General features: G+C 48.3%; 1 protein-coding gene across 1 annotated transcript in view; it reads right to left on the reverse strand.

Annotated features, from left to right (window-relative positions):
* atg2a (autophagy related 2A) overlaps window positions 1-10,130 on the reverse strand; it is a 28,525-nt gene extending 18,395 nt beyond the window's left edge. The window contains exons 1-24 of the mRNA XM_014198963.3: window positions 9,590-10,130; window positions 9,033-9,195; window positions 8,580-8,729; window positions 8,188-8,290; window positions 7,761-7,899; window positions 5,732-5,977; window positions 5,500-5,599; window positions 5,119-5,289; window positions 4,657-4,851; window positions 4,333-4,576; window positions 3,952-4,093; window positions 3,733-3,831; window positions 3,441-3,599; window positions 3,013-3,286; window positions 2,846-2,918; window positions 2,526-2,694; window positions 2,049-2,185; window positions 1,813-1,937; window positions 1,434-1,588; window positions 1,073-1,223; window positions 703-887; window positions 492-572; window positions 270-376; window positions 7-170 (exon numbers count right to left, since the gene is read on the reverse strand). Coding sequence (XP_014054438.2) covers window positions 7-170; window positions 270-376; window positions 492-572; window positions 703-887; window positions 1,073-1,223; window positions 1,434-1,588; window positions 1,813-1,937; window positions 2,049-2,185; window positions 2,526-2,694; window positions 2,846-2,918; window positions 3,013-3,286; window positions 3,441-3,599; window positions 3,733-3,831; window positions 3,952-4,093; window positions 4,333-4,576; window positions 4,657-4,851; window positions 5,119-5,289; window positions 5,500-5,599; window positions 5,732-5,977; window positions 7,761-7,899; window positions 8,188-8,290; window positions 8,580-8,729; window positions 9,033-9,195; window positions 9,590-9,760 — 3,703 coding nt within the window. The 5' untranslated portion in view covers window positions 9,761-10,130. The remainder of the gene's footprint in view (window positions 1-6; window positions 171-269; window positions 377-491; window positions 573-702; window positions 888-1,072; window positions 1,224-1,433; window positions 1,589-1,812; window positions 1,938-2,048; window positions 2,186-2,525; window positions 2,695-2,845; window positions 2,919-3,012; window positions 3,287-3,440; window positions 3,600-3,732; window positions 3,832-3,951; window positions 4,094-4,332; window positions 4,577-4,656; window positions 4,852-5,118; window positions 5,290-5,499; window positions 5,600-5,731; window positions 5,978-7,760; window positions 7,900-8,187; window positions 8,291-8,579; window positions 8,730-9,032; window positions 9,196-9,589) is intronic.
* Window positions 10,131-10,316: the final 186 nt, after the last annotated feature.

Here is a 10,316-nt window from a genome sequence, read left to right on the forward strand (position 1 = left end):
GCATACCTCGTCTCAGGTCCACAACATCACTTTCACATTTATCAGAGAGATACAGTGCAGAGTCATCCAGGATAAACCTGAGGTGAAAGGTGGCAGTGTCTACGATGATGTTACTCGACAGAGAGAAGGATTCTGCTGTGAACAACACCCTCAATGGAAGATACAAGGGCCTGAGAGACAGAGACACGAGAGAAGTGAAAAATCATGATGTTAATTTATTATCTGCCTTTGTCCACATATGTAGATCTGGTATGTGTGTGTGTGTGTACCTGTAGTCCACGGCACAGGTGGCCAGGTGTGTGTGTAGGACGGTAATAACTGCAGGAGATGTGTAGCCCAGGATCGGGTCATCAATGACATCCAGAAAATCAACCAGCTGTCATGAAGAAACACAGCCTCACTAACCAAACACACCCCACGCAGTCAAATCATGATGTGTGCCTGAATCTTCTCTGCTTGGTATGTATTAGGATCCCCCATTTCCCTCATACCTGTTCGTGCCAGCTGTGATTGGTCTGTGCCATCTGATGTCGCATAGTGGCGCCATGGAGACGAAGGGCAACCAGGAACTCCTGTGAAACACACAAACACAGAATGAAGTTAGTGATATTTCTTAAGCTTTCCACATCACAAGCACAGCTAACTTACAAGCGCAATCAAAAGGTGATATTCAAAGAAGAAATGAGAAGAAATGAATGTTACCTTGACGTTCCTCTGAGGGTCCAGGGTTATTTTGAAAGCCGTGGATAACATGTGGACCTCAGTCTCCCTGCCACTCACACTGCTCACCCCCACCTCTGTGGGGTAAATGGTAGGGTCCAGATGCCCTGGGGGAGTGAAGCTGGGCATTTCTAACCGCCTGGGGACGGGGGAGTCTTTCACTACAGCTGTGAGGGGGAGGAAAAGGGTTAGTGACCAGAAAGGAAAGAGGTAAGGGCTGTCAATCATTTAGAAGAGATTAGCTCATGGCTAAAAACAATCTACATGAAAACACATGGATTGTCACACTACTACATGTGATTAGGAAGGTACTACCAGAGCTAAACCCTGATATCACAGTCATTCCACGCACCTTTGTGGTAAAGCTCCACCCTCCTGCTCTCCAAGCACAGGAAGCTGAGATGGGGGTTGTTCTGATGCTGCACCACGCTGAACATCTTTCCCCCTTCCAGGTCCAACATGAGCTCCCCGTGACACCGGTCCTCCTGACTTCCTGTCTCTCCCTGAAGGAGGCGAAACAGGAAACAGAAAACTATTTATTTATCCGTCTTCCTTAGAAGAATCATAGTACACACATACATTCAATTTGTGTAATAATATCGTTCCTTCAGGCAGTTAAGGTCCAGTCAGGATGTGAGCCAGGAACAAAAATCTCTCCAGTCTATATACCTAGCTAACCATTGTAAGATGCAGCTGGTTCATTATTTGCTCACCTTGCTGTCCGACATGGCTTGGAGGCGGCCCTTCCCTATGACGACGGTGAGGGAGAGCAAGCTGAGGTCGTGGTTAGGGCGGGGCTCCGACGGCCCACATCTGGCTGATACACTGGCTGTGTAGAACTGAGCATCTTCCTCCTCGGAGTCCGAGTCTGAGAGACCAGAAACGTCAGTTATAGAACTGTGCAACAACACATTTCAGATGGTCTACAGGGGTGCTGACTAAAGAGTTGCTCAACACATACCACTTGGCAAGCCATTTTAAAATGAGAGCTTTAAATAGACCAAACGACATTAACAAGCTGCTACACAGAGATTACCCAATTCTGTCTGACCAGTTTGAAGTGGTTTACAAGTCTCAGTATGGGGGTCTCACCTAGTTTGAAGGCAGACTTGCAAAGATGGAAATAGTCATTGTCTTGGCGACGGTGTTGGGGGCTGTGGTTGCTCTTAGGGTCTGAGGGGGGAGGGGCTTCCCACATCAACAGGTCATTATTGATCCTACAGGGACGGAAAGGGACAGCGGAGGACGAAGGGAAAGGACAGAAAAAAAGAGATGTAAAACGGTGTAAACAAATAAGCAACCTAGCAGAAAGAGAGAGAGAGACAGACCTGTTGTAGACACTCTGGAAGGCCTGTTTGCTGGGCAGGAAGATGTAGGCCAGGGGCAGAAAGACGTCTACGACACACTGAGACACACACTGAGACTGGAAGTGTTGCATCTCCTCTGGGTCTGCTGGGATCACCATCTGAGAGGAGGAGAGAGGGGCAATGAGGAAAGGTTAGACTGCAACTTTCAGGAAGTGGGTCAAATAAAAACAACATCTTAAGGAAGTGATTATGTGTGAGAGAGGGACGGCCAGGGGTGAGAGAGAGGGACGGCCAGGGGTGAGAGAGAGGGACGGCCAGGGGTGAGAGAGAGGGACGGCCAGGGGTGAGAGAGAGGGACGGCCAGGGGTGAGAGAGAGGGACGGCCAGGGGTGAGAGAGAGGGACGGCCAGGGGTGAGAGAGAGGGACGGCCAGGGGTGAGAGAGAGGGACGGCCAGGGGTGAGAGAGAGGAGTCTAGGTGTTTGTGATGGTGCGGTACCTCCTCAGTCTCGAACATGGTGCGGTTGGAGGAGAAGGGAGAGCTGGTCTTCTCTCGGAGTTCACAGGGGTTCTCAAACGACATGGACCCCAGGTCCCTCATCAGACCCACCCCTAACCCCCCTAACCCAGACCCCAGAGCCTCTCCTCCACTCACACGCACTGACAGCCTGGAGAGATAGAAGAAAGAGACAGAGATGTAAACTATACAGTAGGTTCATGTGCAACGTTGACTTCTGAAACACATTAAATCTACACAGCCAAGTGACACAGCAAGGGAAACAAACTCCCCTAAAATACATGTTCCAGAAACACACTCACTTGGCCATGGAGTCTTGACTCTTCTTGACTCTGATACAGGGGAAGGAGCCTCCCTCCCAGCCCTCATATGTTCCTGAGAGAGACAATGAACAAACCATTGCTCAAAATGTGAGTGTTACTGTTTGTGTGTATATTTCACTGTGCGTGTGTGTGTGTGTGTTCCTCACCGTGCATGTCACTGAAGCTGGCCTCCAGTAGCTGTGTGAGGGAGCCATGGGAGGGGCCAGGGGGTGCATGGGGATCCGGCTGAAGGTCAGGGCCCTCCTGGGATCGGATATCCAGGTCACACAGCTCCAGCACCAGGTTCTCTTGCCGCACGGCCCTCTGGGAAGGCGGGCGTCGGAGGGGGTACGGCCGGAGGTCCGGGATGGGGAAGCGGAGCTTGAGGATGGCGTGGGGCGAGAGGAGGGAGAGAGAGGAGTGCAGCTCACTGCTCTGAGTCTGAGAGACGGATGGGAGAGGAGAATGTTCAAAAATAAACAAACAATCGAAAACATAAAGCAAACCTGAAATTTTACTTCAATTGTGAGGCAGGCATATCAAAAACATTATCAAATGGCGCCTCTTAGTGGCTGATGGCTTGCTAAGTGTTTACCTGTGTGTGGATGGGTCCTCCTCCTGTCTGTGTGGGACAGTGGCTGATGGCTCTACTCAGAGGCTCCAGTCGACTCAGTACGTCCAGGTCCAACTCAGCACTCAGCTCTCCCAACTCTACCCTCACTACACTGTCTCTACGCAGCACACGCTGCCTCCCCTGCAATACAGAGACATTGACATATCAGGAGGAGGGGGTAGCAGGTTAACAGAGGAGACTAAAACACACTGAATCAATGACATATTAGCTTTTGAACATGTTCAACTGACACAAACACAGTGTCCTGGTTTACCTTGCGCAGGTGTTTCTCTGTGAGCCTGTAGTGTAGCTGTGCACAGGGTCTGGCTGTAGCTCCCACTGTGAACATCCCAGCACGCTGGAAGTGGAGCAACTAGAGAAGGAGGGAAGAGTTATATCCTAGGCAATGCTAGCCCCTGCTGCAGCACACTGTATTATGTGGAATATTGTGTTGAAGCCCTCAGATCATCTCAAATAACAGCCCCTTTCCTACCTCAGTGTATTGGGGCTTTCCTGGCTCCCAGAGACACTCAAGCAGCTCTAGCCTACTGAAGGACAGGTCAGAAGTCACAGCACGAGAGTGGCGACCTGCACTGCGCATCTCACACGCCACCTGTACCGCTGCTCCAGTCATCCTGAGAGAGAGAGAGAGAGAGAGAGAGAGAGAGAGAGAGAGAGAGAGAGAGAGAGAGAGAGAGAGAGAGAGAGAGAGAGAGAAGGGGATGGAGAGCGAGAAAAGGGGACAGAGATGGAGAGCGAGATAGAGAGAGCAAAAGAGAGCAAAATAAGGATTATTTATTGATATGTAGGGCAAGTCTGTTGATTTATCTGAGGAGTGGTGGCCAACGTTGAAGAGGCTATTGTGTGTTTGTACCTGAGGTGTGAGTGGGGGCAGGCTTTAGCGAAGCTAGCTCTGAGGTGGTGAAAGTCTCTCTCGCTGAACATGCTGTCTTTGAAGAAGGCCAGCTCACGGAAGAACACCTGAGACACCTGGGCTAATGAGGAAGCTGTGTCCAGCCCGGGGGGCGGGTCCTGCTCCAGTAGGGTTAGGGTGAGCCCGCCAAGCGAGAAGCGGAGCAACACCTCTGGCTTCAGTGGCTCTGATTGGCTACTTCGCCCTGGAGGAGGAGGGGTTAATAAGATAAGTTGTGTAGTTTTTGTTATCTGTGAAATGTGTACAAGACAGTGTGCGTGTTACCTGGTATTTTGCTACACTGTGGCAGGCTGGATAGTGATCCTGGTACAGGATAACGCCTGGGACCCTGTGGTGGACCCTGTGGTAGGCCCTGGGCGTAGCTAGCCTGGCTGTGTGTAGACGACGCCATGCTGTCGGAGAGGGAGCGCGCAGACGTCACACTGCTAGTCATACCAGGACCCATGGAGAAGAACATATCTGAGAGAGAGAGAGAGAATGAGAGAGGGAAGAGAAAGAGAGCAAGAGACCGAGACAGCAAGTGAGTAAACACAGAGAGAATGAGCACTATGCTTCACATGTCTAGTTCAACCAAGCTCTCACAGAACATTATGCAGCAGCAGACAACTGTACACGTGTCCTGCAGAATGTGTGTCACCACAAAGCTAATACGACCCGTCACCTCAACCTTCACTAGCCTCCATACTGCATTCCAACTCTTTAGCTGCCCTCCACTACTCCACGTACCCCCGTTCTCCAGACCGGTGAGGTAGGGCTCCATCTCGGGCTCTACATCCCAGTCCGGATCTCTATCTCCGGGGCTGGAGCTCAACTGTTTGCTCAAGTCCTCCTCTATCAGACGCAGGTCCTCAGAGTCCAGGGGACGGCTGTGAACCCCAGCACCACTGGGCTTAGGTTCTGGTAGGATAGACAGGGAGGAAACCATACAGGGTCAGCAGTACACAGTGTGGATGAAGATGTGCATGGTTAAAAGACACTGAAATGTGGATCCAAACAAAGTGTGTTCAGGTAATTGAGTTTTGTTCCACTGTCAATGACATGAGGATGTGGAACTAAGACAGGTGGAATGCAGGTGGGGAGAAACAGGTAACCAGTTTCCTTACTCACCTGTGTCGATGCAGAGGGCAGACAGAAGGTCGGTCAGGTGAGTGATCTGGTCTGGGGAGAGCAGCAGGTGGAGGCATCCCACCTTCCCATCCAGCTCCAACTGAAAGATATGGAGAGACAAGTGGCTGTAATAACAGTGACAGAACAAAAGGACAAAAACCAAACAGAGGTTCTTAAAAACTTAAGTGAACACAGGAAGGAACTGAACAAATCCACTGAAACACACACACACCTTAGGTCCAGGCAGCATGTCGTTCTGTTTGATCTTGACCGTGGTCTCCATGAAGCCAGAGCAGCTGCCGATGAGGAGGGGCTGCTGGGCGGCTGGAGGGTCATCTTCCTCCTCCTCCTCACCACCTTCCTCCTCCTCACCACCTTCCTCCTCTTCACCACCCTCCTCCTCTTCACCACCCTCCTCCTCCTCCTCCTCCTCTTCGCTGGCTGAGGCTGAGCCAGGGGTGTCTGCTCTTAAAGGACCCTGTGAAGGAGAGGATGATTACCATGGTTAATTGCTTAACCTCTCTTGGGTAGGGGGCAGTATTTTCACGGCCGGACGAAAAACGTACCCAAATTAAATGGCCTACTACTCGGGCCCAGGAACTAGAATATGCATATTATTAGTAGATTTGGATAGAAAACACTCTGAAGTTTCTAAAACTGTTTGAATGTTGTCTGTGAGTATAACAGAACTCATATGGCAGGCAAAAACCTGAGAAAAATCGAACCAGGAAGTGGGAAATCTGGTGCTTGTAGTCCTTTCAAGTCATTGCCTATCCAACACACAGTGACTTAGGGTACATTTTGCACTTCCTAAGGCTTCCACTAGATGTCAACAGTCTTTAGAAAGTTGTTTGAGGCGTCTATGGTGAACAGAGAGCAAACAGAGGAAGTTGGAAGTTGTTGACTCAGGAAAGCACATGAGTTCATTGGTGCGCGTTGACGTGCGGGGTAGCTGTGTTCCAAAACGTTTTTCAAGACATTGGAATCGTCCGGTTGGAATATTATTGAAGTTCTAAGTTAAAAAGGCCCTAAAGATAGATGCTATACAACGTTTGACATGTTTGAACGAACGTAAATAGAACTTTCTTTTACTTTTTGTCGTGACATTTTGGCCGCGCTTCCTACACTTGGAGTAGCTTACTGAACGCGCAAACAACAAGGAGCTATTTGGACATAAATTATGGACTTTATCGAACAAAACAACATTTATTGTGGACCTGGGATCCCTGGGAGTGCCTTCTGATGAAGATCAAAGGTAAGTGAATATTTCTAATGCTATTTATGATTTTAGATGACTCCAAAATGGCAGGTATCTGTATTGCTTGATGTCTTTTTCTGAGCGCAGTACTCAGATTATTGCAAAGTGTGCTTTCCCCGTGAAGCTTTCTTTAAATCTGTCACAGCGGTTACATAAAGGAGATATTCAAAGAATTATAGATGAACAACAGTTTAATATTTTATCAACGTTTATGATGAGTATTTTTGTTAATTGTTGTGCTGATTCACCAGCAGTATTGGAGGCAAAGTATTTTCTGAACATCACACGGCAATGTAAAATGCTGTTTTTGGATATAAATATGAACTTGATCGAACAAAAAAATGCCTGTATTGTGTAACATGATGTCCTAGGAGTGTCATCTGATGAAGATTGTCAAAAGGTTAGTGGATAATTTTAGCTGGTTTTCTGGTTTTTGTGACGCCTGTCCTTGCTAGGAAAATGGCTGTGTGGTTTTTCTTGTGTTGGAACTGTCCTAACATAATCTAACTTTATGCTTTCGCCGTAAAGCCTTTTTGAAATCGGACAATGTGGTTACATTAAGGAGACATGCATCTTTAAAATGGTGTAAAATAGTCGTACGTTTGAGAACTATGAATTATGACATTTTGTGGTTTTGAATTTGGCGCTCTGATTTTTCACTGGCTGTTGAATAGTGTGAACCGTGGCTGGGACACTCCCCAAGAGAGGTTAAAGGACCCTGTGAAGGAGAGGAACAATACCAGCACTACTAGTTGGTAGACTGTCAGCCAGCCACTAGGGGGAGTGTGAGAGGAAATATACGTTTGTGTGAGTATCTATAAGTGGATATTTAGTCTCTAAAAGATGTGTGTGTGTGTGTGTGTGTGTGTGTGTGTGTGTGTGTGTGTGTGTGTGTGTGGTGTGTGTGTTATATTGGGATCAAACTTGAGTATATGCATGTGAGAGTGTGTGTACATGAGGGAGTTGATAAGTGCCGTGGTCAATGTAAAACTGTGCGTGTTACCTGGGGCCCTCCGGTGGTCTCGTACAGCAGTTGAACAGAGCTGAGCTGGAGGATCTTGTGCAGGAAGGCAGGCGGCTGGTGGATGTCTACAGGCACCGTCTGGTTGGGGTCCCTCACCGCCTCGTCACAGTACTCCAGCCTGCAGCACACCACACAGCCACCGGGGGCAGAGCACTCAGCACAATAACGCTATATTACCTTCAACCTCAGCCAAAACACCCACCACACACACAAGCTCTACTAAAGATAGTGAAGCTTCTCCGAGATTCAGATGTTCTCTTTGGATCTACAGACAAATCCTGAGACAGATTGGCAGGTTTTCCTGAAGTGTTTCCTCATCTCCTGCCCTTCCTGACTTCTAAATTGGTCAGGTGGACAGACCAACACAGGCAGTGTGAGAATGTCAGTGCGGTGAGAACCAACATACCGTTTGATGTGCACCTCTAAGGCAATGCCCGTCTCCATGTCCAGGGGATGGTGCTCGATTCGGACGATGGTGTCCAGGAGAGTGACTTTGATCCGACGCAGGACTGCAACATAACACAAACAAGGACATCCATTATCACTAAGCATATTGGTCACAAAGATACCAGAAGGGACACCAGTGATATGATATCAGTCCTTGTCTCACAAGCTTGGAATTGACAGTACATGACTGACTCCACAGTTTGAAAATTAGAGAAAAAGTTGTTATCTTCAGAAGAAGGCTCTAAACAATCATTGGGGACAGTACAGGAACAACAATGACAACTTTAAAATAGTCACTGCCCGCCCACCCACCCACCCACCTGAACAAACAAGGCCTACCCAGTGACTTACCTGTCTCAATAGTTTGTGCAAACATCTCCAGGCCCTCCAGTGGAGCGGGCGGCTCCTCTGACGCCTCAGGGGGATCCTTTAGACACTCCTGGGCCAGTTGCATGCTGGAGGTCATGCATGTGGACCAGCCCTGGGAGTCCAACCCCCCACCTACAATTTAACAAAAACAAGGCATGATTCAGCAGGCTCTGAGAAATGTTGAGCATGGGATAGTGTAACATGTCTTCTCTTGAGCTCAGACATTTACAACAAAGAGTTAGCTAGTACTAGACCTTACTGTATTTGTCTTTGTTGACAATAACATTCTAAAAGGTAGCTAATCAATGGTTACCACAACTTCCTTCCTGAACCTGACAGGCCTGCGGCAGTGACAGGAACAGGAGCTGAAACAATAACACGGTAACAACAAAGATCTCATTAGTCAGGCAGACTGGCTGTCAGGCTGAGACTTACTGCTCCTGTACTTGGGTCTGCATGTTATCTGAAGGCCTGAGATGACGAGGGTGCAGTGGTCGGTGACAAGAGCTGACCAGGGAATTGTCACCTCTATGCTGCTCACAAACCCATCCACAATCTCAAATGGAGCCCCAAGAGACTCCAAGAGTTCGTTGACCGCCTGGGGGAGAGGGTGTGATGAGAAATTATGACATGAGTGGAAGATGATGTTGGAAAAACAAACATTGTGTCCTACAATAAACAGCTGGTGGAAATGACTTAGGGCAATGGGTTTGTCTGTTCTGCTGATTGAAAGTGAGTGCGTTTGCAAGACCTAAGTATAACTTGGTCATATATATTTCAACTGAACTGCAGCGACACTGGATGAGGTGAGTTATTTTCAAGGAACGGCTGTTCCTTGAACTCACGAGAAGCGAGGATATGACGTTGATTGTTGTTATGTTCAGGTCTTGAAATTGCGAAATAAGTTAGTTGAGGGTCGGGGTGCAGGGGAACACACAAAAGCGACCAGTTGTTCCGACAGTTAAACGGCCTTACTACTTTCACTAACTTACCCAAACGTCGATGTTGATTTCTTTGATGACACCACTACCATTGTACAGGTCCAAACTTAACTGTTCCAAACTCAGTCGTTCTTGCAAGAAGTGACCGAGGTAATGCTGTAAGAGGTACCGACAGGCCCGCTTCTTGATTGAGCCTGACCAGGGGAAAAGCCAGCGAGACATAGGGCCAGCAAGTTCAGGGTGAGGGAGCGAAGAGATGGAGGAAAACGAATGCGAAAACAGTCCTCTGGCAACTGCATAACAAAGAAAGCAAATTGTACTAACGAAGAACGAGCTACATGGCTAGCTAGAAAGCTAGAAGGGGCTAAGGGAAAGCCGTCTCTCGGAAATCCTTTGTGTCAGGACCGATGAGTCCAACGTCGTTTTACAGAACGTTCAACTCGTCTTTGGTTGTTCCAGTTAATATTTTAGCTGGATTTCTGTCGAAACTGGGCGACAGATCTTCTTGCATATCTCCCGTTTCTCAGGGTTGTTTATTGTTTTCATACTTGAACTGAATGTATGGTGGGGACGGCGTTGCGTCATCAGTCGCAAAAGCCGTAAAGTAGATTGATGTATGCCATCTTTGGAAGGTCAAAACAAAACGGTGTGCGCGTTCCTCTTGTGTACCTCTGCCCAGGCGTTGCTGATACATGCCAAATCTTACAACGCCTGAATAGTTATTTTACGTATTAGCTGACCACAACAGCAATTGGTTGATGCATGGTTTGAGCGGCTG

The sequence above is a fragment of the Salmo salar genome, chromosome 05 (genome assembly GCF_965601325.2).
Source record: "Salmo salar chromosome 05, fSalSal1, whole genome shotgun sequence".
Taxonomy (NCBI): domain Eukaryota; kingdom Metazoa; phylum Chordata; class Actinopteri; order Salmoniformes; family Salmonidae; genus Salmo; species Salmo salar.